The 26,774-nt window shown below is 43.6% G+C and overlaps 1 protein-coding gene across 4 annotated transcripts in view; it reads right to left on the reverse strand.

The window, feature by feature from the left end:
* Positions 1–5,626: 5,626 nt before the first annotated feature.
* Positions 5,627–26,774, reverse strand: part of b4galt6 (UDP-Gal:betaGlcNAc beta 1,4- galactosyltransferase, polypeptide 6) — an 81,133-nt gene continuing 59,985 nt past the window's right edge. For 3 of the 4 annotated variants that reach the window (XM_078215626.1, XM_078215629.1, XM_078215627.1), the window contains exons 6-9: positions 23,317–23,504; positions 22,194–22,316; positions 10,981–11,082; positions 5,627–8,377 (exon numbers count right to left, since the gene is read on the reverse strand). In XM_078215626.1, coding sequence (XP_078071752.1) covers positions 8,230–8,377; positions 10,981–11,082; positions 22,194–22,316; positions 23,317–23,504 — 561 coding nt within the window. In that variant the 3' untranslated portion in view covers positions 5,627–8,229. The remainder of the gene's footprint in view (positions 8,378–10,980; positions 11,083–22,193; positions 22,317–23,316; positions 23,505–26,774) is intronic. The other variant, XR_013498285.1, reaches the window with a different exon arrangement.

Raw genomic sequence — 26,774 nt, forward strand, 5'->3', positions numbered from 1 at the left:
ACCTAACCAGCAAAGCCCACATCCTTTGAACAAATAAAATAAATTTAAACTAGATAGGTTGGGGGGGAGGGGATCGAGACGAGGTGACTGGGAGCGAGGAAGTTAGCTCGCAAACAGAGAAGGGTTATAGACAGTGTAAGAGGGAGGAGGTTAATAACATTTCAACAATTAGGGTCCAGATAAAAGCTGGAATAAGGACACTTTGCCTGAATGCACGAAGCATTCGGAACAAAGTAAATGAGTTGATGGCACAAATCAGCACAAATTATGATCGAGTGGCCATTACAGAAACGTGGTTACAGGGTGACCAGGACTGGGAAATGAATATCCAGGGGTATCAGGCATTTAGAAAGGATAGACAGGATGGAAAAGGTGGTGGGGTAGCTCTGTTAATAAAGGATATCAGGGTAGTAGTGAGGAACGACATAGGCTCGAAAGAGCAAAACGTGGAATCATTATGGGTGGAGATAAAGAATAGTAAGGGGAGAAAGACACTAGTAGGCGTGGTCTATAGGCCCCCAAATAATAATGTTGAGGTGGGGAGGGCTATAAACAAACAAATAATGGATGCGTGCAAAAACAGAACGGCAATAATCATGGGGGATTTTAACCTGCACATTGATTGGCTGACTCAAGTTGGACGTGGTGGGATGGAGGAAGAGTTCTTAGAATGCTGTCGGGATAGTTTCCTTGAACAGTATGTTACAGAACCTATGAGGGAACGAGTTATCTTAGATCTGGTAATGTGTGATGAAACAGGTAGAATTAAGGATCTTCTTGTGAAGGACCCTCTTGGGTCGAGTGATCACAATATGGTCGAATTTCTGATGCAGATGGAGGGGGCGAAAGTAGAGTCCCAAACCAATGTCCTCTGCTTGAACAGAGGGGTGTACGATAGGATGAGGGCTGAATTGGCTAGGGTGGACTGGGAGAGCAGACTGGTAGGTAGGACAGCAATGGAGGATTTTTAAGGAGATCTTTTTCAGTACTCAGCAACAATATATTCCAGTGATAAAGAAGGACTGTAAGAAAAGGGATAGCCAGCCGTGGATAACGAAGGAAATAAAGGAGAGTATTAAATTAAAAACTGATGCGTACAGAGTGGCCAAAAATAGTGTAGACTTAGAAGATTGGGAAAGCTTTAAAAAACAACAAAGAATGACTAAAAGCGATAAAGGAAAGATAGATGATGAAACTAAACTAGCTCTAAACATAAAAAATAGTGAAAGTTTTTACAAATATATAAAAAGGAATAGAGTGGCTAGAGTGAATGTTGGACCCTTGGAGGACGCGAGGGGGGATTTAATAGTGGAAAACGAGGAAATGGCTGAGACTTTAAATAGGTTTTTTGTGTTGGTCTTCACGGTGGAAGACATAAATAGTTTACCGAATATTAACGATCGAGTGTTGGTAGGAGGAGAGGTACTCAATACAATTATTGTTACCAGAGAGGCAGTGCTTGGTAGACTAACGGGACTGAAGGTGGACAAGTCCCCGGGCCCGGATGGAATGCATCCCAGAATACTGAAAGAAATGTCAGAGGTAATAGCGGATGCGTTAGTGGTTATTTATCAAAATTCACTGGACTCTGGGGTAGTGCCAGCTGATTGGAAAATGGCTACTGTTATGCCGCTGTTTAAAAAAAGTAGACAAAAGGCGGGTAACTACAGGCCGGTTATCTTAACGTCTGTAGTTGGGAAAATGCTGGAATCCATCATTAAAGAAGAAATAGCGAGCCATCTGGATAAGAATGGTTCAATCAAGCAGACGCAGCATGGATTCATGAGGGGAAAGTCGTGTTTGACGAACTTACTGGATTTTTATGAAGATGTGACTAGTGCGGTTGACGGAGGGGAACCGGTAGATGTGGTGTTTTTGGATTTCCAAAAGGCATTCGATAAGGTGCCTCACAAAAGGTTGCTGCAAAAGATTGGGGCACACGGAGTTGGGGGTAGGGTGTTAGCGTGGATTGGGGATTGGCTATCCAACAGGAAGCAGAGCGTTGGAATAAATGGGTGCTTTTCTGGTTGGCAGATGGTGACTAGTGGCGTGCCGCAGGGATCGGTACTGGGGCCTCAACTGTTTACTATTTACATAGATGATCTGGAGGAGGGGACTGAGTGTAGGGTAACAAAGTTTGCTGACGACACGAAGATAAGTGGGAAAGTGAATTGCGTGGAGGAAGTGGAAGGTCTGCAGAGAGATTTGAATAGGCTGAGTGAGTGGGCGAGGATCTGGCAGATGGAGTATAACGTCGGCAAATGCGAGGTTATTCACTTTGGAAGAAATAATAGCAAATTAGATTATTTAAATGGAAAGAAATTACAACATGCTACTGTGCAAAGGGACCTGGGGGTCCTTGTGCATGAGTCACAAAAACTCAGTCTGCAAGTACAACAGGTGATCAAGGCGGCAAATGGGATGTTGGCATTTATCGCGAGGGGGATAGAATATAAAAGTAGAGAAGTCTTGCTGCATCTGTACAGGGCATTGGTGAGGCCACAGCTGGAATACTGTGTGCAGTTTTGGTCCCCTTACTTGCGAAAGGCTATATTGGCCTTGGAGGGAGTGCAGAGAAGGTTCACCAGGTTGATACCAGAGATGAGGGGTGTAGATTATGAGGAGAGATTGAGCAGATTAGGTTTGTACTCGTTGGAGTTTAGAAGGCTGAGGGGTGATCTTATAGACATATAAGATAATGAAGGGGCTGGATAGGGTAGAAGTAGAGAGATTCTTTCCACTTAGAAAGGAAACCAGAACTAGAGGGCACAGCCTCAAAATAAAGGGGGGTCAGTTTAGGACAGAGTTGAGGAGGAACGTCTTCTCTCAGAGGGTGGTGAATCTCTGGAATTCTCTGCCCACTGAAGTGGTGGAGGCTACCTCGTTGAATATGTTCAAGTCACAGATAGATGGATTTCTGATCGGTAGGGGAATTAAGGGTTATGGGGAGCAGGCGGGTAAGTGGAACTGATTCGTTTCAGATCAGCCATGATCTTACTGAATGGCAGGGCAGGCTCGAGGGGCTAGATAGCCTACTCCTGCTCCTATTTCTTATGTTCTTAAATGCCTATGTTTCAGTCAGGAAAAGTCTTGTGTCTCCTTGTGCACCCCTATCCTACCCCTATTTGGGAGTGTTACGGTGCTGCAAGAGATTGGAGGCCAGTGGAACAAGACCATGAGGGATTTGAAAGCCCACTAATGCCTCTACCTTCTCAGGAGACTAAGGAAATTTGGCATGTCACCAACTTCTACAGATGCACCATAGAAAGCATTTTTTCTGGTTGTATCGCAGCTTGGCATGGTTCCTGCTCTGCCCAAGACCACAAGAAAGGTCATGAATGTAGTCCAATTCATCAGATAAACTAACCTCCCATCCATTAAGGTTAGGACCTCACCCATCCCGGACATTCTCTCTTCCACCTTCTTCAGTCAGGAAAAAGATACAAAAGATTGAGGTCACATACCAACTAACTCAAGAACAGCTTCTTCCCTGCTGTTGTCAGACTTTTGAATGGACCTACCTCGCATTAAGTTGATCTTCCTTTACACCCTAGCTATGACTAACATTATTCTGCACTCTCTCGTATAGCGCGCAAGAAACAATACTTTTCACTATGTTAATACATGTGACAATAATAAATCAAATCAAAAAAGGTGTGTTCATTATAAGCTCTTTATTCATCCATATCAATCCTTGCAATGCCACAGAAAGGGCTTTGTCTAGTTATGGCCTCTTGCACATTCCCAATTGACATTGCACCACCATTAGCAGATGTACCCTGGACCCAAACTCTGGAATCCCCTCCATAAATCCCAGTAGCTGAGTTGGCGTCTGTACTCCGGCTTGTGAATCAGTCCTCTGGATTACTTATACTGTGTTAATGTACTCCATAAATGGTGTAGAGATATGTGGGAAAAAATTACCAGAGCTTTCGAGTGCTGGTATTGTTTATTTTCATAAAAGAATGATACAAAATATACAAATATTATCACAAACACACCACAAGACAGATCCTTTAGAAATAATTCGTCACAGTTGTGTTGTAGTTTAGCATGCCTTTTAGTTCCTTCCGCAGCATGCTACAATAAATTACTTTTGCCTATGAACGGACTTCATACTGTATTTTGAAGGTGTACAAATCATGTAATTGGACAGCGCCCTACATCAATGGGTTATATGATTGGCAACTCAGCAAATTATCATTGGAATTTGAGCTAAAAACATTATTGCTGCCACAAATACCTGTTTTCACCAACTGCCAAAGCAGTTTCTTCCCTTCCAATTTAAGATCCAATACATATACGTTTAATATATTATAAATAGATATATATTATGTATATAATAAACATGTGTATGTATAGATAAACTTTAAAGTGCACAATCTTCTCAGTTAATCCTGAACAAAAGGATCTAAGATTCACAAAAAAGGCCAGGGTGGGATTTTCTGCCCCTGACGCTAGCTGGCATTATCATAGGCAGCTCAGGAAAATTCAGAGAAGCTTTAAAAGTCAACAGCTCTCTAGGTTTTCCCACCCCGCCCACAATGGTGTCAGGGGCTGGAAAATCCTGCCCAAAATGTACACCACCTTGCTGTTTGATGGGGTTATTGTAAGATGTTGTTAGCAAATCTCAAGAAAAATACAAAATAAAGGAATAACGACATTTCCTTTTAACTCAAAATTTTAAATGAACACAACTAGATTTTAGAATGTTTTCTTCTTTATAAGAAAATAATCAGCCCTACAGAGAATTAACAACATACATGACTAGATAAATGTAATTTAGAAGCTATAGGGGAACAGTTCAAATGAGTAGGCGGCCTGGATTTGACAACTATTGCTTAATGATTATCAAATGATTGGTGGTTTCAGAATTATACCAACTTCTGTAAAATTATATTGTGGTTCCAGGTTAACAGGGAGTTCCTCAACATTTCATTTTCAGTCTCGATTTAATCATAGAATACCTACAGTGCAGAAGGAGGCCATTCGGCCCATCGGGTTTGCACCGAACACAATCCCACCCAAGCCCTAGCCCCATAACCCCATGCATGTATCCTACTTAATGCCCCTGACTCTAAGGGCCAATTTTAGCATGGCCAAGCCACCTAACCCACACATCTGTGGGAGGAAACCGGAGCACCCGGAGGAAACCCATGCAGACTCGGGGAGAATGTGCAAACTCCACACAGTGACCCAAGCCTGGAATCAAACCCGGGTCCCTGGTGTTATGAGGCAGCAGTGCTAATCGCTGTGCCACTCTATTTAGGTTTGTAGTTCTTCTCGGGTAATTGTGTGTTTCTAGTCACAGTCGTGAAGCAGTTATACACATTCGCCCCACAACCTCACCCTCAAATACCTCAAGTATCGTCATACCAGTGGAATGTTTTGTCTGAATCTTTGTCCAACCTGCTTGGCAAAGCGACACCATAATCTGGAATGTCATCCTGTGAGTTACTTTTTCAATTCTCTGTGGAGAAATTCACAAGTTCCAGGACTATTCCTACCTCACTCCCTCCTCCACCCCCACCCCCAGACTTGGAACTTGTTACACACGGAAAAACTCTGTTGTACAAAACAAAATCTAAACAAAGAAGAATTATCACTGGAAAGGGGGAGATCTATTTGAGAAAATGCATTTTATTGATTTACAAATTTTTGGAATTCTGTATTTAATTCTGAGGCCAAAGCCTCGGCAAGTGTGTGAAAACACTAGCTGGAGTGTTCAAAGAGCCTCATTGCAAATTAACAAGATTCCAAAGGCATCAGATTTATTTTACAGAAGCGAGAAAGTGCGAGGCTAATATTTAGTAGGACGAACAAACATTATGGGTGGGATTTTGCAGTCACGCTCGCCCCAAAGCTGGAAAATCCCCACCCGAGGTCCAGCCCACTACGATTCCCGTGGTGGGCAGGACAGGAAAATTCCGCCCTATATCCTGTAATATCCCATTTGTTCTAAATTCAGCCCTCATCATCTCGTGCGTTGCAAGTTCTAAATGTCACCAAGGTCCACAGTAACACCAATTTGTGAAAGTGTGGCAGCAACTGAAATGAAGGCCGATGATGGGGTCAAAGGGGGTGGCGGTGACTCAAAAAAATGTTTTATTAAAAAAAAAACTTATGGGTCTAAACTGATTCAGAACAGTGATATGAATCCCAACCCCCTACAGCAACATTGGCAAGATTTTGTTACAAGTGAAACTTCATTTATTAGCATGTTTCTGTCAAAATAGTTTAGTTCCTATTCTTCGGTGCTTGCACAAGTACAGCTTTACAGATAATTGAAGCTTCTTTTCAATCCAGTATTTAGTTGTGATCGGGAACAAGCAGAATTGAAAAGTCTGGAATTGGCAGGCAAAGCAAATCATGAACCATACAGTCACAGCAGCTTTATAGTGTTCTATGCCCTTACCATAAGTGCTTTGGAGGTAAATCATCCAGCCTTACTCTTAAGGAAATTTGCTTCCATTAAGCATCTGTGGGTTCCCCCCCCCCGCAAAGCGCTTCTGAAGTGCCAGCATCTTTTCACACTTGCTCAATCCAACTTAATACAAATTAATTCCGTTACTGCTTAAACATTTTGAACCCAGCTGGTATGGTCTCCAGTACAGCTGATAAAGTATAAACCCTAAATCAAAAATAGTAAAAAGTGTCGTTAAATGACAAGTTACATAGGAAATCTTTCCTATCCAAACAAAAATGAAAACAAACAATACCAGGCTCATCCACAACTGACGAGGTGCTGCAGTCATTCACAAATGAGTCAAGGAAACATTTCTCAGACTCTTCAATGAACAAGTAGATTTTGAACAGATTTTAAGATTTCGAAATGGAGCATACAGTTGCCCTTCCCCCACTTGGTAGAGGCTAGCAGGCATCTCAATTCTCGTCAGGTTAAATCAAAAGTAAAGACAGGCACCCGAAGCCATTCAACAAATCCCAACTTAAAAATCCAAGGGATGGGACATTATCTGAAAGGAAGCTATTTGCACAGAATCATGCCATTATTTCAATCAAAATTGGCATAATATACAGCACTCCAATGGAATTTTCTATCCAGTAACTCGCTGCATGCTTTTCTTTGAACTAATTATTAGCAATATGTTAATTTTAGAAAGCTTGTTTTCTGTTCTATGAAAAGATAATAGAAAACAAGGCTTCACATTGCAAATATGGCGAATTGATCAATGCTGAATCTCAGTGCATGCAGGATATCTGTGGGGAACCAATAATGGATGGTCAACCAGTCAGAAGAGAGAGGCAGGAAATTTGGTTTTGCAAGGCCAACAGTTAATTGGTTTGCGTAGCTGTTCAGACACTAAGTCAGCGTACCCTAAACCCTACAAGGAGAGATTTTGGTTTAGCTTGTGGTTTACCATCAATTCTTTCCCCACCCCGCTGGCTTTAAACTTCTCTTCCCTGTTTACGCAAATCAGGTAGCACTATATTACACAGTCGAAGATAATCCCGAGTTAAACTCGTTTCAAGAAGTATTTTCCAAATCATATCTAGAAGGTGTGAAGTGACTTGGCAGTGTACACTCCTATTTTAACAAGGTACGGTGTTAGCTAACAGCAACCAGACAATATATTGCGATTCTTTCCATTATTCAGTATGGAAAGCAAATGATGTGTCTTAAAGACTATTTACACTTTGTTCTTCCATGCCAGGTTACATACATACATATATATATACACATCTCCTTTTTAAAAGGAACATCACATAAATGCATCAGTTCAATAGTATAAAAAAAAGAGTGGCAAAGTGCACAATTTTACAATATATTTACAAATCCATAGCATTATTTCAAGCCTTCATTTTAGCTAAAAATACAATATGTTATGCAATACCTACAAATGGAAATTCTATTGGCTTTAACACCTTTGTACAGGAACAGCTGATCATGACAAGAAAGCTAAGACAATAATGCAAGGACTATATAGTGAACGCAGCCCTGCCGTAAACCTCCTGATTTCAGAAGCACGCCACGTGGTCTTTCAAAATGCAGGGTGAATTCATTAGCAAAGGCTAGTGCGCACACATGCAGATACAATCAGCCGTTCAAATTTCAGGACTCATGCCGTCATTAAATCATCCACAGCTGAGGTGATTTGGCGGTTCCTCAAGACCCTTAAAGCCCTTCACTGAACCGCCACAAGAACAAAATACTCTGAAATCCATAATGTTCCAGGGAAGCTGTTCAAATTTAAGATGGTCCCATCCTCTTTAATCTTCAATCACAGGAGCCAACTCTGGTGTGAGGTTCACGGTTATATTTTTGTACAAAAAGTGCAGAGTTATATTTGGAGTATACTTCAAGTTGTTCAACCCATCCAGGGGCTGACGTTCTTTAGAATACCTCAACAATTTATATCTGTGGGGAGAAAGAAACAAGGGAATAATTAAATGAGTAGTGAAGTCAACAAATGTAAGCCAACAAGTATCAGGATAAAGCTCATGGAATCATACAACACAGCAAGAGCCATTTGGTGCATCATTCTTGGCCCAGCTCTTTAAAGAGCTACCAAATTAATTCTACACCCCTACTCTTTCCTTGTAGCTTTGCAAATGTTTCCCTTTTTTAAAAACAAAGTGTTTATCCAACTCCCTTTTGAACTAACTACTGTTTCCACTACCCTATTAATTCATGCCTTCTAGATTACAATACTTCACTCATCTTTCCCCTGGCTTTTATTCCATTTTTCTTCAAATTACTGGCCCTCCTTGAAAATGTTTCTCCCTTGCTTCCATATCAAAACCTCCCTCAATTTTGAGCATCTCTATTTAAATGTTCCCTTATCCTCGGTTCTACTACCTTCTCGAATACAAAAGAAACATGAGCAGGAGTAGGATATTCAGCCCCTTGAGCCTGCTCCACAGTTTAATAAAGTCATGTCTGACCTTCCATCTCAACTCCAGTGCCTTGTATTATCTCAATATTTCTCAAATCCCTTGGTAACCCAAAATATATCATTTTCAGTCCCGAATACATTCAGTGACGGAGTATCCTCAGTTCCGGATTGCCCTCAAACTGAATTTGAAATTCAAGCATGCAATGATCACTCTTCCCGAGAGGATCTTTTGCAACAAAATTAGTTAATCTGATCTCATTACACAATATTCCATCCTGCTCCCTGGTTTCAAGAATCTCTAATGCATTCTACAACCTCTCCCTTGAGGCTATCCTTGCCAATTTGATTGGTCCAGTCTGTATGCAGATTAAAATCACCCAGAATTATTGTTGTACTTTCTTACAAGCCAAATTATGAATTAATTCTTCAAAAATACTTGCCTTTGCTATCTATCTATCATATCTTTTCATGTATTTTCCCAATCTATCTTAGCCAACTCGGATCATCACCCCTCATACCATGCAGATTGTTTTGTTCAAATTTAGGACTCCCTAGTTAAATACTTAAAAACTCAATATAAAATCCTACAGTTTTAAAGTTTTAAGTTTATTTAGTGTCCTAAGTAGGCTTACATTAACAGTGCAATGAAGTTACTGTGAAAATCCCCGAGTTGCCACACTCCGGCGCCTGTTCGGGTACACCGAGGGAGATTTTAGCATGGCCACTGCACCTAACCAGCTCATCTTTAGTCATCGAGTGTCTTTAAGACAGAGATAGATAGGTTCTTGATTAATAAGGGGGTCAAGGGTTATGGGAAAAAAGGCAGGAGAATGGGGATGAGAAAAATATCAGCCATGATTGAATGGCGGAGCAGAGATGGGCCGAGTGGCCTAATTCTGCTCCTACGTCTTATGGTTTTATGGTCTGTCAGACTGTGGGAGGAAACTGGAGCATCTGGAGGAAATCCGGGTTGTAATCGTTCTTACTACAAAGGTTATTAATTAACTCGTTCTCACTGATCAAAAATAACCTGTTCCCCGGTCACTCCCTCAACATTCTATTGACCTAGGAAACCATCCGCATTCATCAACACGATCTCCACAAATTTGACTTGTCCAGTCTACATGGGAGATAGGCTATTGGAGTACAGTATAGTCTCTATTTCAAATAGAATTCCCTCATCATTGTACCATTCCAGCAATCTCCTCTTCACTGGCAAATTGGCTTACAAACAATCTTCAACATCATTGTCCATATACTGTGTACTGCCTCAATGGACTGGAAGCTCAAGGCCAGCTACTGTTGCATTGCTTTTCTCTTGCTCCATAGCAGCTTAGTTTGCAGCTTTCAAAGAACTAGTTAGTTATTGGCAGCTGTGTGTTTTGCCCTTATGATCACTAGAAACCTAGTTGACTCTCCAACACTACATACGCTGTGAATGCTGAATAAAAACAAAACGCTGGAAATACATCAGAACTGAAATGTTAACCCCGTTGTTCTCTCTCTCCCCACAAATATCGCCAGACCTGAGTATTTCCAAGAGGATGCATCTTTATTCAAGTCTTCTGAAATTTGTTTCAGTTAGGATGAGGGGCGGCACGGTGGCACAGTGATTAGCACTACTGCCTCACAGCACCAGGGATCTGGGTTCGATTCCCGGCTTGGGTCACTGTCTGTGCAGAGCCTGCATGTCCTCCCCGTGTCTGCGTGGGTTTCCTCCAGGTGCTCCGGTTTCCTCCCACAATCTAAAAGACGTGCTGGTTAGGTGCATTGGCCGTGCTAAATTCTCCTTCAGTGTACCCGAACAGGTACCAGAGTGTGGCGACTAGGGGATTTTTGCAGTAACTTCATTGCTGTGTTAATGTAAGCCGACTTGTGACAATAATAAATAAACTTCTAGAATGGATTCAAACCCAGATTCCAGAAGGGACAGTATGCTAACCCATTAAACTATTAAACACTCAAGTCCCCAATCACTTCCCTGGTTTCAAACAGAAATGCATGTATAAGCAATGTTTTTTCAGAAGGACCAAATATCACAAGCTTTGATATCAATTACTGAGGTGAATTGAGAGACAAAGGTTAAGGGAGATTTGCTAATAAATCTCCAACATTGGCTACTTACCTGCCTAGAAATTGTACTTCCCCTCGATGATGATGGGGGATAGACTTGTATTTTCCCAAATCTCCTTCCGGCCTGGTCACATTGTATCCTGCAAAAGAAACTCTGCGAGATGAAGGAGAAAGAGAATTAGAAGTCAGCTTGTCTCAAAACTTCATAGAACATATTCTACTGGCATATTTGTGGAATTAAACAACAACATTGATTGAGCATTCACACATTTAAAAAAGCAAATACCGTGAAGAAAAATGTAAACATGCATCATAATTTTCATCAAATGAGAGTTTTATAATAAGCTCACAGAATACTACAGTGCAGAAGAGTCCCTTCGGCCCATCAAGTCTGTGCCAATGAATGAAAGGCCCTGACCTCCCCACCTAATCCCACTTGCCAGCACTTGGCCCATAGTTGCTGAACTTTGAGTTTAGCAACTGGTAATTTCCACACCAAATGAACAGGCAACTATTTTTTGGAGGTTAGTTCTGCTCCGATTGGATCTGTAATGAAAGGTTAGGTCGAGGCAGAACAGAATTACAGGAACTACTGGAAGTCATAATATGCAACAAGAGTGGATTTGACGCTTCTAAATCTTTTATGGAAGCTTACTGTTCACCACTCACTCATGTAAAACAGAAGAATGTTTTAACATCAAGCTTACTTGCTAAGATATGTCCAATACAATGCACAGTCTTGGAAAGATAAAAGCTGTGAACTCAGCAAGAGTGCACAACAAGCCTAGCCTACTACCTACAGGAATCTTAACGCAACTGAGGAATTCAAATTCATACACAGTCATTGGTAGTACAGAACTTGCAACAAAATCTGGACAATATCCAGGCTTGGGCTGATAAGTGGTAAACAAAGATAATGGGTGTAAGAGAAGGCCATTCAGCCCTTCGAGCCTGCACCTCTATTCAATATGATCATGGCCCCATCATGCACTTTCAGGATCCCACTTCCTCTCTCTTTGATCCCTTTAGCCACAAGGGCCACATCCAGCTCCCTCTTGAACATATCTAACAAACTGGCCCCAATAGCTTTCTGTGGTAGAGAATTTCACAAGTTCACAACACTCAGTGAAGAAGTTCTTTCTCATCTCAGTCCTGAATGGCTTTCCCCTTATTCTTACACTGACCCCTGGTTCTGCACTTCCCCAACATCAAACATTTTTCCCCGCATCTAGCCTGTCCAGCCCCATCAGAATTTTGTGTGTTTCTATGAGATCCCCTCTCATTCTTCCAAATTCCAGTGAGCAAAAACCCAGTCGATCCAGTCTCTCTTCATACGTCAGTCCTGCCATTCCAGGAATCAGTCTGGCGAACCTACGCTGGACTCCCTCAATAGCAAGAATGTCCTTCCTCAGAGGTGACCAAAACTGCACAAAATACTCAAGGTGTGGCAGAACCAAGGCCTTGTATAACTGGAGTAAGACATCCTTACTCTTATACTCAAATCCTCTTGCTATGAAGGCCAGCATGCCATTAGCTTTCCTCATCATCTGCTGTACCTGTATGTCAACCTTCAGCGACTGTTCCACACCCAAGTCACTTTGCACTTCCCCTTTTCCTAAACTATCATTCAGATAATAATCTTCCTTCCTGTTGTTGCCAAAGTAGATAACCTCACATTTATCCACATTATATTGCATTTGCTAAGTATTTGCCCACTCAGCCAGCCTGTCCAAGTCACCCTGCAGCCTCTCAACATCCTCCTCACAGCACACACTGCCACCCAGCTTAGTGTCATCTGCAAATTGGTAAGTAACATTTGCGCCACACAAATGCCAGGCAATGGCCATCACCAATAAGAGACATTCTAATAACCGCCCATTTACATTCAATGGGTGGTACCATCACTGAATCCCCCACTATCAACATCCTTGGGTTTACCTTTGACCATAAACCCAACTGGACTTGCCACTTAAACACAATGGCTAAGAATATTGCGGCGAGTAACTCACCTCCTGACTCCCCAAAACCTGTCCACCATCTACAAGGCACAAGTCAGGAGTGTGATGGAATACTCCCCACTTGCCTGGAAGGGTACAGCTCCAATGACACTCAAGAAACTTGACACCACCCAGGACAAAGCAGCGCACTTGATTGGCACCACATCCACTCCATCTACCACTGACACTCAGTAACATCAATGTGTATTATCTACAAGATGCATTCGAGCAATTTACCAAAGATCCTTAGACAGCACCTTCCGAAGCCACGACCACTTCCATCGAGAAGGACAAGGGCAACAGATACATGGGAACACCATCACCTTGATCCACTGGAGCAAGCTGAGAGGGGTGATTGAAAAGCAGCAGTGCTGGTAAGAGATTAATTGGATTAATTGAATTGTTTATTTATTTAATTAGTCAGCTAGTGTGTGTATTTTTTTGGCCTTTACTTTAACAGCAGTTTTTCAAGTTTAAAGTGAAAACTAGAAGTGGGCAGCAAAGGAGTCTGGGAAGGGTTTTTATTTTAACTTTAAAAGTCAGTTACCTGGGTGGTTCCCCCTCAGTAGTAGTTTTTTTTTTCTCTCGGGCCCCTAGCCCTATAAATTGGTGCAGAGGAGATACCCGATCCTCTACACTGGTAGAGGATCCCACCCTTCCATCCTCCTCTAACCTAATTATAAGTGTGGGGAAGTTTTTTGTTTTCTTTTTTTCTTGCTGGTAATGGCTTCAGGGATGGCAGTTCAGGCAGTATGCTGCATCTCCTGTGGGATGTATGTGGTGAGGAAATCCAGTAGTGTTTCAGGAGATTTTAGTTGTAAGAAGTGCATTAGATTGCAGCTTCTGGAGGAGCGTGTAAAGGAGCTGGAGGGGGAGGTAGAGGAACTCCGCATAATTCGGGAGGCGGAGGTGGAAGTTGATAGGAGTTATAGAGAAATAGTAACTCCTAGAAATGAGGCTTGGGTCAATGCCAGGAGGAGGGGTAAGAAGCAATCGGGAAGACAATCCCCTGGGGCGGTTCCCCTCCATAATAGGTTTTCGGTGCTGGAGGCTACAGTTGAGGAGGAATCAACTGAGCATAGAGAGCAGATCTCTGGGGGTGAGCCGAGTGAGAAAGCTCAGGTGGTTAGGGGCTGTAAAAGACTGGGCCTTGTGATTGGGGACTCCACAATTAAGGGGACAGATAGGAGGGTCGGAACTAAAGGTAGGGACTCAGGGTTGGTGTGTTGCCTACCAGGGGCTGGGGTCCGGGATGTGTCTGACAGGGTATTCAGGACTCTTAGGGGGGAGGGAGATAAACCACAAGTTATTGTACATGTGGGGACACACGACATAGGGAGGATAGGGGAAGGGGATATTAGGCAGGGATTTATGGAGTTGGGGTGGAAACTAAAGGCCAAGACTGACAGAGTGGTTATCTCTGGACTCTTGCCTGTACCACGGGATAGTTTAGAGAGGAATAGGGAGAGGGAAGGTTTGAATTCATGGCTGAGGGGATGGTGCAGGAGGGAGGGGTTCAGGTACTTAAGCAATTGGGGCTCGTACTGGGGAAGGTGTGACCTCTATGAGAAGGATGGTCTACACCTTAATCAGAAGGGGACCAATATCCTGGGGGGTAAATTTGCTAAGGCCATGCAGGGAGGTTTAAACTGATTCGGGGGGGGGGAGGGATCCTGAGTAGTGGGGCTGAAAGTGAGGGATGCATGGATGGGGACTGCAATGCACGGCATTGCAGAGGTGGGGTGGAGCAGGGTTTGAAATGTGTATACTTCAATGCCAGGAGTATTCGCAATAAAGTGGGTGAACTTGCAGCGTGGATCAGTACCTGGGACTTCGATGTTGTGGCTATTTCAGAGACATGGATAGAGCAGGGGCAGGAATGGATGCTGCAGGTCCCGGGGTTCAAATGTTTTAGTCGAAGTAGGGAAGGAGGTAGAAGAGGGGGAGGGGTAGCATTATTGGTCAGAGATTGTATCACAGTGTCAGAGAGGAGGTTTGATGAGGACTTATCTGTTGAGGTAGTATGGGCGGAGATTAGAAATAGGAGAGGAGAGGTCACCCTGTTGGGAGTCTTTTATAGACCTCCTAAAAGTTCTAGAGAGGTTGAGGAAAGGATTGCGGAGTCAATTCTGGTTAGGAGTGAAAGTAATAGGGCAATTGTTATGGGGGATTTTAACTTGACTAATATTGACTGGAATTGTTATAGCTCTAGCTCGTTAGAGGGGTCAGTTTTTGTTCAAAGCGTGCAGGAAGGTTTTTTGACTCAGTATGTAGACAGGCCAACTAGAGGTGAGGCTATATTGGATCTGGTGCTGGGAAATGAGCCAGACCAGGTGCTAGACTTGGAAGTTGGTGTGCATTTTGGTGATAGTGACCACAATTCGGTTACGTTCACCTTAGTGATGGAAAGGGATAGGCATGAACCTCGGGCCAGTGGTTTTAGCTGGGGGAAGGGTAATTATGAGGCTATTAGGAGAGAATTAGGAAACATAGGTTGGACTAGGAGATTACAGGGACTGGGAACGTCCGACATGTGGAGTTTTTTCAAGGAGCAGCTACTGCGAGTCTGTGATAGGTATGTCCCTGTCAGGCAAGGAGGAATTGGTAGGGCTAGGGAACCGTGGTGCACCAAAAAAGTTTCTTTGTTGGTTAAAAAGAAAAAGGAGGCTTATGTTCGGATGAGACGTGAGCACTCGGGTAGTGCACTAGAAAGCTTTAGATTGGCTAAGAGGGAGTTGAAGAGCGAGCTTAGAAGGGCTAAAAGGGGACATGAGAAGACTTTGGCGGATAGGGTTAAAGAGAATCCTAAGGCGTTCTATAGGTATGTCAAGAACAGAAGGTTGGTTAGGGCAAGTTTAGGGCCAGTTATAGATGGCAGAGGGAAGTTATGTGTGGAACCGGAGGAGATTGGTGAAGCATTGAACCAATATTTCTCTTCGGTGTTCACGCAAGGGGACATGAATATAGCTGAGGAGGACACTGGGTTGCAAGGGAGTAGAATAGACAGTATTACAGTTGATAAGGAGGATGTGCAGGATATTCTGGGGGGTCTGAAAATAGATAAATCCCCTGGTCCGGATGGGATTTATCCAAGGATTCTCTGGGAGGCAAGAGAAGTGATTGCAGAGCCTCTGGCTCTGATCTTCAGGTCGTCGTTGGCCTCTGGTATAGTACCAGAAGATTGGAGGTTAGCGAATGTTGTCCCATTGTTTAAGAAGGGGAACAGAGACTTCCCCGGGAATTATAGACCGGTGAGTCTCACTTCTGTTGTCGGCAAGATGTTGGAAAAAATTATAAGGGATAGGATTTATAGTTATTTGGAGAGTAATGAATTGATAGGTGATAGTCAGCATGGTTTTGTGGCAGGTAGGTCGTGCCTTACTAACCTTATTGAGTTTTTTGAGAAAGTGACCAAGGAGGTGGATGGGGGCAGGGCAGTGGACGTGGTATATATGGATTTTAGTAAGGCGTTTGATAAGGTTCACCATGGTAGGCTTCTGCAGAAAATGCAGATGTATGGGATTGGGGGTGATCTAGGAAATTGGATCAGGAATTGGCTAGCGGATAGGAAACAGAGGGTGGTGGTTGATAGTAAATATTCATCATGGAGTGCGGTTACAAGTGGTGTACCTCAGGGATCTGTTTTGGGGCCACTGCTGTTTGTAATATTTATTAATGATCTGGATGAGGGTATAGTTGGGTGGATTAGCAAATTTGCTGATGACACCAAAGTCGGTGGTGTGGTAGACAGTGAGGAAGGGTGTCGTAGTTTGCAGGAAGACTTAGACAGGTTGCAAAGTTGGGCCGAGAGGTGGCGGATGGAGTTTAATGCGGAGAAGTGTGAGGTAATTCACTTTGGTAGGAATAACAGATGTGTTGAGTATAGGGCTAACGGGAGGACTTTGAATAGTGTGGAGGAGCAGAGGGATCTAGGTGTATGTGTGCATAGATCCCTGAAAGTTGGGAATCAAGTAGATAAGGTTGTTAAGAAGGCATATGGTGTCTTGGCGTTTATTGGTAGGGGGATTGAATTTAGGAGTCGTAGCGTTATGTTGCAACTGTACACAACTCTGGTGCGGCCGCACTTGGAGTACTGTGTGCAGTTCTGGTCCCCACATTACAGGAAGGATGTGGAGGCTTTGGAGAGGGTGCAGAGGAGGTTTACCAGGATGTTGCCTGGTATGGTGGGGAGATCCTATGAGGAGAGGCTGAGGGATTTGGGATTGTTTTCGCTGGAAAGGCGGCGGCTAAGAGGGGATCTTATTGAAACATATAAGATGATTAGAGGTTTAGATAGGGTGGATAGTGATAGCCTTTTTCCTCTGATGGAGAAATCCAGCACGAGGGGGCATGGCTTTAAATTGAGGGGGGGTAGTTATAGAACCGATGTCAGGGGTAGGTTCTTTACCCAGAGGGTGGTGAGGGATTGGAATGCCCTGCCAGCATCAGTAGTAAATGCGCCTAGTTTGGGGGCGTTTAAGAGATCCGTAGATAGGTTCATGGACGAAAAGAAATTGGTTTAGGTTGGAGGGTCACAGTTTTTTTTTTTTAACTGGTCGGTGCAACATCGTGGGCCGAAGGGCCTGTTCTGCGCTGTAATGTTCTATGTTCTATGTTCTATGCAAGTTCGCCTCCAAATCACTCATCATCCTGACTTGGAAACATATTGCTGTTCCTTCGCAGTCTCTGGGTCAAAATCCTGGAATTCCCTCCCCAATTCCATCGTGGGTCAACCCACAGTACATGGACTGAATTCAAGGCAGCAGCTCACCACCACCTTCAAGGGCAACTAGGGATGGGCAATAAATGTTGGCCAGCCAGCGACACCAATGCCCCACAAATAAATTTTAAAATATTTCCCAAAAAAGAAACATGTCGCCAAAGCTTTTGTCTTGCACTCATCAGATCAAACGTAAGAATACCAAATTTAAAACGATCACAACAATCCATACAACAGGAGGAATGGGTATTGACCGGTTGTCAAGTCTACTGATTGGCCACGGTATTGCAATGGAGAAAGCAACTGGGAATTATAGGCTCCCCAAGCTTAGAAATAATTCAATAACAGTGCAGGGCTTGAACATATTCCACTACCACCTTCTCGAGGGCAAATGGAGAACAGATGTGTGTATGAATGGATGTCACTTCTATTGAGCATAAATGAGCCACTTTACCGGCTTGACTGATTATCCTAAATTAGTTGTTAGTGTAGCTATTAGCATACACAGCAAATGCTGCCCAATGACAGAATGACAGAATGACATCGATTAGTAACAGTAGATGTTTTGTTTTTGGCAAGCACTAGTTTGTCTTACTCTGCCTATTACAGACAACTGAAGGAACACACTGCTTGATTCAATCAGCCAATGTTTGGGACACAGGGCCTACATACCTGGCATCGCTGAAATTCAGACATGTCATTGCTCATTTGTGTAGTTACAGAATGTCTTTTAGGACTGGTGGCAGCATCCCATTGATGGAAAATACCTCTTGCTTAGCTACTGCAGTGAGGTTTCCACGTTATGAGATTTTATGGGGTCTGAAGTCAATCCTGCTGTTCGGACAGGACATACCCAGGGATGGTGATGTCTGGGGTGTTTGCTGCAAGGTATGATTCAATGGGTATGACTATGCCAGGCTGTTGCTTGACCAGTTTGAGAGACAGTTCTCCCAATTTTGGCACAGGCCGCCAGATGCTAGTAAGCAGGACTAGGTGTGCTCTTGCCATTTCTGTACCTAGGTTAATGTTGGAGGGTCTGTCCAGTTTCATGCTTTTTTTTGGACTTTGCAGAAGTTTGACACAATTGAGTGGCTTGCAAAGCAGTTTCAGAGGGCAGTTAAGAGTCAACCACATCACCGTGATTCTGGACTTGTACATCAGCCAGACCAGCTGAAGACAGCAGATTTCCTTTCCTAATGGACATTCATGACAATCAGTAACGATTTCAAGGTCACCATTACTAATATTAGCATTTACTTAATTTAACAGAATTTAAATTTCATCAGGTGGGATTTTAACTCATGTCCCCAGAACATTAATCGGGGCCTTCCAATTAGCAGTCCAGTGACATTGCTTCGGTGCTGCCTATTATTGTTACTCTAAGCCCAATAACAGCACTTTTTCCATTATTTTGGGCTCAAGTCCCTGCTGAGTGATTTTAAGACCTCACTCTGCTCCTCTGTAGTTTGTTCCTGTTATCCAAATCCATATCCTCTCCACTGCCAAGGCCAACAACTTCTGCCTCCGTAATATTATCCTTCTCCACGAGCAGTTTTGTTTTATTCTTTCGGAGAATGTGGATGCTGTTGGCTAGACCAGCATTTATTGCCCATCGCGATTTGCCCTCGAGAAGGTGGTAGTGGACCATTTTCTTAAACCGCTGCAGTCCCTGTGGTGTGTGGGGTTACTGTGTCCCAGGATTTTGACCCAGCAGCAGTGATATAGCTCCAAGTCAGGATAGGATGCAGCTTGAAGGGGAACTTGCAGGTGTTCCCATGAATCTGCTGCCCTTGTCCTACAAGATAGAGGTCACAGGTTTGTATGGTGCTTTCAAAACAGCCTTGGTGAGTTACTGCAGTGCATCTTGTACATGGTACACACTGCTGCCACTGTGCGTAAGTGTTGCTGGAGCCGCACTCATCCAGGCAACAAGAGAGCATTCCATTACAATACTCACTTGTGTCGTGTAGTTGGTGGACAGGTTTGTTTTGGGGAGTTAAGAGGCGAGTTACTCGCCACAGAATTCCTGGCCTCTGAGCTGTTCTTGTAGCCACAGCATTTACATGGCTGGTTAGGATTATATTCACTGGAGTTTAGAAATGTGAGGGGGGGAATCGCATAGAAGCTTAAAGAGTATAGGATGTTTGGCTGAAATTTATACACTGAGTATATGTAAAAACATGATTTTTGGGACCAAAAACCTGGAGTCATCTTATACAGCAGGTCCATTTCTACACCACAATCTACAGGATCTTTTTCACATTGCTCTCATCCCAGCAGTGAATCATCAGCCACTCCTCCATTCCATATCATTCATTAGAATACTTGCTTCTTTGACAGCAGAGCTCACATCATGCCAAGTCCCACAGTGGATAAACCCAATTACAACCTGCCCCTAATGGAACCCTAGCTTACATGCACCAATTTCATCTCATCCACCCGCACAAGTGAAAGCCTCTCCTTATGGCTACAAATGTCCCTCCAAGCCATTATGGTTATGCCCTTATTGCATCTGCCTCTGAATCCTCTTGACATACTGTGAAGGCCTGAGACAGGGTGCAGAGGAGATTTACCAGAATGGTTCCAGAGTTGGAGAGATTTCAGCCAAATGAATACATCAGAGAAGTTGGGGTTGCTCTCATTAGAGCAGGTAAGGTTGTTGAAGAGATTTGATATAGGTGTTCAAAATCATAGTTTGGGGTTGGAGGTGGGGGAAAAGAGAACCAGAGAGAATAGAATGTTCCCACTGGCAGAAGGGTCAAGAACCAGGAGAACCTTTCTCAACTTAAAAACTCTACTTACTCCCCTCTGGTACAAAATAAATCTCCCAGCATCGTGAGACTCACTTCATAAAATTTCCAATAGAGATGATCATGATTTTTGATTTGTCACATGTATATAGTGAAAAGTATTGTTTCTTGCGCGCTATACAGACAAAACATACCGTTCATGGAGAAGGAAATGAGAGAGTGCAAAATGTAGTGTTAGTCATAGCTGGGGTGTAGAGAAAGATCAACTTAATGTGAGGTAGGTCCATTCAAAAGTCTGATGACAGCAGGGAAGAAGCTGTTCTTGAGTCAGTTGGTACTTTTATATCTTTTTCCCCGACGGAAGCAGCTGGGAGAGAGAATGTCTGGGGTGCGTGGGGTCCTTAATTCTGCTGGCGGCTTTTCTGAGGCAACGGGAAGTTTAGACAGAGTCAATGGATGGGAGGCTAGTTTGCGTGACGACCTTTTGTAGTTTCTTGCGGGTCTTGGGCAGAGCAGGAGCCATACCAAGCTGTCATACAACCAGAAAGAATGCTTTCTATGGTGCATCTGTAAAAGTTGGAGAAACTTGTAGCAGACATGCCAAATTTCCTTCGTCTTCTGAGAAAGTAGAGGCGCTGGTGGGCTTTCTTAACGATAGCGTCGGCATGGGGGGGAACCAGGACAGGTTGTTGGTGATCTGGACACATAAAAACTCGAAGCTCTCGACCATTTCGTCCCCATTGATGTAGACAGGGGCATATTCTCCACTACGTTTCCTGAAGTCGATGACTATCTCCTGTGTTTTGTTGACATTGAGGGAGAGATTATTGTTGCCACACCAGTTCACCAGATTCTCTATCTCTTTCCTGTACTCTGTCTCATCATTGTTTGAGATCTGACCCACTATGGTGGTGTCATCAGCAAACTTGAAAATCGAGTTGGAGGGGAATTTGGCCACAGTCATAAGTGTAAAGGAGTATAGTAAGGGGCTGAGGGCACAGCCTTGTGTGGCACCAGTATTGTTGCCTATCCTTACTGATTGCGGTCAGTGGGTTAGGAAGTTCAGGATCCAGTCGCAGAGGGAGGAGCCGAGCCCTAGAGATAAGTTTCATGGGAATAATGGTGTTGAAGGCTGAGCTGTAGTCAATAAATAGGAGTCTGACATAGATGTCCTTGATATCTAGGTGTTCCAGGGTTGAGTACAGGACCAGGGAGATGGCGTCTGCTGTGGACCAGTTGCAGCAGTAGGCAAACTGTAGTGCATCTAGGCAATCTGGGAGGCCGGAATTGATTCGTGCCATGACTAACCTTTCAACTCAATTCATAATGATGGATGTCAGAGCCACCAGATGGCAGTCATGGAGGCACGCTGCTTGGTACAGGGATGGTGGTCGTTCTCTTGAAGCAGATAGGGAACTTAGATTGGTGTAAAGTGAGGTTGAAGATGTCTGCAAATATCCCCGCCAGTGATCTTACTGAATGGCAGTGCAGACTCAACGGGCTGAATGGCCTGCTTCTGCATCTGCATCTTGTGATTTTCTCAAAGTGAGCCACATTATTTGAGATCGAACAAAGGTAAATAATTCCCCTGTAACTGTTGCAGCTATTGTGTTCTACTTAAGTTAGGAGTGTTGCATTTGAATATCATTTAAAATATTCCATCTCCAATTCAAATAGCTTTCATGTGTGATTTAAAAGGGATCAAAATGCAAACTATTTAACAGAAAAGGCTCAGCCCCGACTCCATCTTTGAGTCATCACCTCCAGCCTTAAATTTATACATCTGAATGATTCTTACCTACGCCACAGGTCATCATCTTCTCCCCCCCATCCCCAGAAAGCATTGGGAAATCCATTGATCTTCCTGAACTGCTCCACTGTGAGGCCACTGACCCCACCGAAGAACTCATTGTACGGCAGACTACGAAAGAGAAGAAAAAAATAAGGTCATCATCCAAGGACTGCGTGGCGTGAAATTTTAAAACAAAAAGACTCAAAGAAAATAGAAATTGAAAACTCACCCCATTAAGTTTGTCAGTGCATTAAGAAAGATATTTAATACGTTAACCAGAACATAAAATATACAGGGCAAAGAAACAGCAACTTGTTAAAAGGAAAGCAAACAGAGTAGCTGCGTTCAGCTTAAACACAAAATACTAAAGAAAATTATTCTATTTACATAATGCCATGCAGCAACAGAAAAGGATTCTATCTATTCATTTATGTTCGCTGAAGATGAAAGCATTTACCAAGTTATTGATAAACCAATGTACTTGGTTCAAAGGGAAGCTAGGGAGAAAGGAATGGAAGAATAGGCTGCCAGGGTTATACGAAGGTAAAGAAGGGTCAAATGGAGAGTCAACATTGACAAAGACCAATTGAGTCGAACTGTCTGCTTCTGTGCTACTGAGCAGGGTTTTACAGCCTCGCTCATCCCAAAACCGTAAAAGCCCACCCGAGGTCAACGGACCTTTCCATCGTCAGCCCCTCGCCCGCTCCGATTCCCATGGCAGGCGGGGCGGTAAAATTTCAGCTGTTATTTCTCTGTCACTCTATGCATTTATTCTGAAGAGCAGCAAGCTATTCTTGATAAGTAATCTCAGGTAACAGAGAAACATTTATGATCTGACTAGCCGAAGTCGTACAAAATAGGTAACAGAAATAAGATTGGCAAAAGCTAAATTTTACCGCTTTCTTTTACGAATAAAGCAAAAACACAACTGAACAGTTGCAACAAGGTTTACTTTGCAGTTTCAATGCTTGCACTGGTCAGGTGACTCAGTCTCTCTCGTTTTCTCCTTCACCCCCCCAAAACAATTACAGATTTTGCACTTGAGGAATATGCCCAACTAGAGAGGTGCAAAATGGATGGTGCAGTCCAAACTATAGGAGGTACAAAAATAGGTGGTGCAGATACTTACAGGTACATGTACTTATCCAGCTTGGATGCAAAATGCCGTGGCATCTGCCCACATCCATAGTAGTTACGATCACTTTCCGGGATGTGATCAACATCATGGAAAACAAGACAGTCCCAATCTAGATCTTTCATAGCTTCCATAAAACCAACATTAAATAACATTGCACGATTAAAGGGATAGTTACCAGCCTGTAGTGAGAAAAGGTGGGGAAAAAAGGTTTAAAAGACTTGCATTTATATAGCATCGCTCATAACCATAGGATGTTCCAAAGTGCTTTACTGCTATAATGTAGGAAATGGGACAGGCAACTTACACACCCTCTGGGGTACAGAATTTCAAAGATATATCACCCTTTGAATGAAGGAATTCTTCCTCACCTCAGTCTTAAATGGCCTCCCCCTTATTCTGAGACGGAGGTGGACATCAAATGCCCCATGGCACTATTTTGAAGAGCAGGGGAATTATCCCTAGCATCCAGAGCTAACATTAATTAAAAAACTAGTCATTAGCACATCAGTTTGTGGGAATTTGCTGTGCTTTTGCTTTGAACTATCAGAGAGATTGGTTGGCTCACAATATGATAAATATTTGGGTGGGTTGTTGAAAAATCCATGGAATCAGGTTTGGTCACATCTGGTATTTCCTGATGTGTTTGACGACAGTTCACCTGTTAACTCAAATGGACCTCATTCTTGTCCTGAACGTTAAGTGTATAAACCAGATATTGTAAGTTGTTTTATCTTTCTGAACATGTAAAGTTTATTCCAAACCTGTGGAATCATGTGGCTTTATTCCCTTCAGCATCTTGAATCTCAAGTTTAACCAACTTCAAATAAAACATTATTGGTCCCTGACCAGATTTCCCCACCTCAAACTGGGACCTGGCAACCCCCAATTGCGAGACAATTTCTGAGAGCACTTAAGAGCCAACCACATTATTGTGGGGCAGGAATCACTTATTTTTATTGTTTCATGGGACATGGACATCACTGGCTAGGCCGGCGTTTTTATTGCTCATCCCTAACTGCCCTTGAGAAGGTGGTGATGAGCCACCTTCTTGAACCACTAGCCCATTTGGTGTAGGTACTGTGCTGTTATGAAGGGCATTCCAGGATTCTGACCCAGCAACAGTGAAGGAACAGCAAAATAGTTCCAAGTCAGGATGCTGTGTGGCTTGTAGAGAAACTTGAGAATGTTGTGATTGCCCATGCATCTTGTCCTTCTGGGGGAGTAGAGGTCACGGGTTTGGAAGGTGCTGTCAAAGGAGCCTTGGTGAGTTCCGCAATGCATCTTGTAGATGGTACACACTGCTGCCACTGTGCACCGGTACAGAAGGGGGTAAATGCTGGAGGTGGTTCGGGTGCCAATCAAGTGGGCTGCTTTGCCCTGGATTGTTGAGGTTTGGTGTTGATACAACTGCATTAATTCAGGCATCAGGAGTACTCACTCACATTCCTGATTTGTGCCTTGTGGACAGGATTTGGGGAATCAGGGGACGAGTTACTTGCTGCAGAATTCCCAGTCTCCGACCTGCTCTTGTAGCCACAGTATTTATATGGCTACTCCAGTTCAGTTTCTGGTCACTGGTAACTCCCAGGATGTTGATAGTGGGGGATTCAGCGATGGTAACACTGTTGAATGTCAAAGGGAGATGGTTGGATTCTTTCTTGTTGGAGATGGCCATTGCTTGGCACTTGTGCCGCTAATATTATTTGCCACTTATCAGCCCATGCTTTAATGTTGCCCAGGTCTTGCTGCACAAGGGCATAAACTGCTTCAGTATCTGAGAAGTTGTGAATGGCCTAAACATTGTGCAGTCATCAGCAAATATCCCCACTTCTGGCCTCATGAAGGAGGAAAGTTCACAATAGAAGCAGCTGAAGGTGGCTGGATCTAGGACACTACCCTGTGGCACTACTGCAATGATGTTCTGGGACGGAGATGACGGACTTCCAACTACAACCAATTTTCTTTTGCGCCAGGCATAACTCCATCCAGTGGAGATTATCCCCCACACCACCCTGATTCCCATTGACTCTGCTTTCTTTCATCAAGGAGCCCTACGCACTCTGTCAAATGCAGCTTTGATGTCATGCACAGTCACTCTCACCTCATGAATTCAGCTCTTTTATCCATGTTTAAAGCAAGGATGTCGTGAGGTCAGGAGCCAAGTGGTCCTGGTAGGATCCAAACTGAGTGTTAGTGAACGGATTCCTGAGTAAGTGCCACCCAATAGCACTGTAAATGACCCCTTCCATCACTTTTCTGATAGTCAAGAGTAGATAGATAGGGCAGAATTGGCTGGGTTCTTTGTGGACAGGACATACCTTGGCAATTTTCAACATTGTTGTAGCTATACTGGAACAACTTGACTAAGGGCGCAGTAGTTTTGGTCACGTCTTTATTATTGCTGAAGTGTTGTCAGGGCCCATAGTCTTGGTTGTACCTAGTGCCTGCAGTCATTTCTTGATATCATGGGGAGAGAATCAAATTGGCTGAGAACTGACATCCATACTGCCGGGGACAAGGAGGAGGCAGAGATGGATCATCCACTCTTCTGGCTAAAGATGTAGGCTAGACCAGCTAAGGACAGCAAATTGCTTTCACTAAAGAACATTGGTTGAACCAGATGGGTTTTTATGACAATCAAATGATAGTTTCAAGATCACCATTACTGAGACTAGAACAAAGAACACTACAGCACAGGAACAGGCCCTTCGGCCCTCCAAGCCTGCGCTGCTCATGTGCCCACTAGACCATTCTTTTGTATCCCTCTATTCCCAGTCTGTTCATGTGGCTATCTAGATAAGTCTTAAACGATCCCAGCGTGTCCGCCTCAATCACCTTGCTTGGCAGTGCATTCCAGGCCCCCACCACCCTCTGTGTAAAATACGTCCCCCTGACATCTGTGTTGAACCTTGCCCCCCCCCTCACCTTGAACCAGTGACCCCTCGTGTTCGTCACCTCTGACCTGGGAAAAAGCTTCCAACTGTTCACCCTATCTATGCCCTTCATAATTTTATACACCTCTATTAGGTCGCCCCCTCATCCTCCGTCTTTCCAGGGAGAACAACCCCAGTTTACCCAATCTCTCCTCATAACTAAGCCCCTCCATACCAGGCAACATCCTGGTAAATCTCCTCTGTACTCTCTCCAAAGCCTCCACGTCCTTCTGGTAGTGTGGCGACCAGAACTGGACGCAGTATTCCAAATGTGGCCTAACCGTCGTTCTATACAGCTGTAACATCATATGCCAACTTTTATATTCTATGCCCCGTCCAATGAAGGCAAGCTTGCCATGTGCCTTCTTGACCACCCTCTCCACCTGTGCTGCCACCTTTAAGGATCTGTGGACTTGTACACCCAGGTCCCTTTGTGTGTCTATACTCCTGATGGTTCTGCCATTTATTGTATAGCTCCTCCTTACATTAGACCTACTGAAATGCATCACTTCACAT

Source organism: Mustelus asterias, chromosome 7 (genome assembly GCF_964213995.1).
Source record: "Mustelus asterias chromosome 7, sMusAst1.hap1.1, whole genome shotgun sequence".
Lineage (NCBI taxonomy): Eukaryota > Metazoa > Chordata > Chondrichthyes > Carcharhiniformes > Triakidae > Mustelus > Mustelus asterias.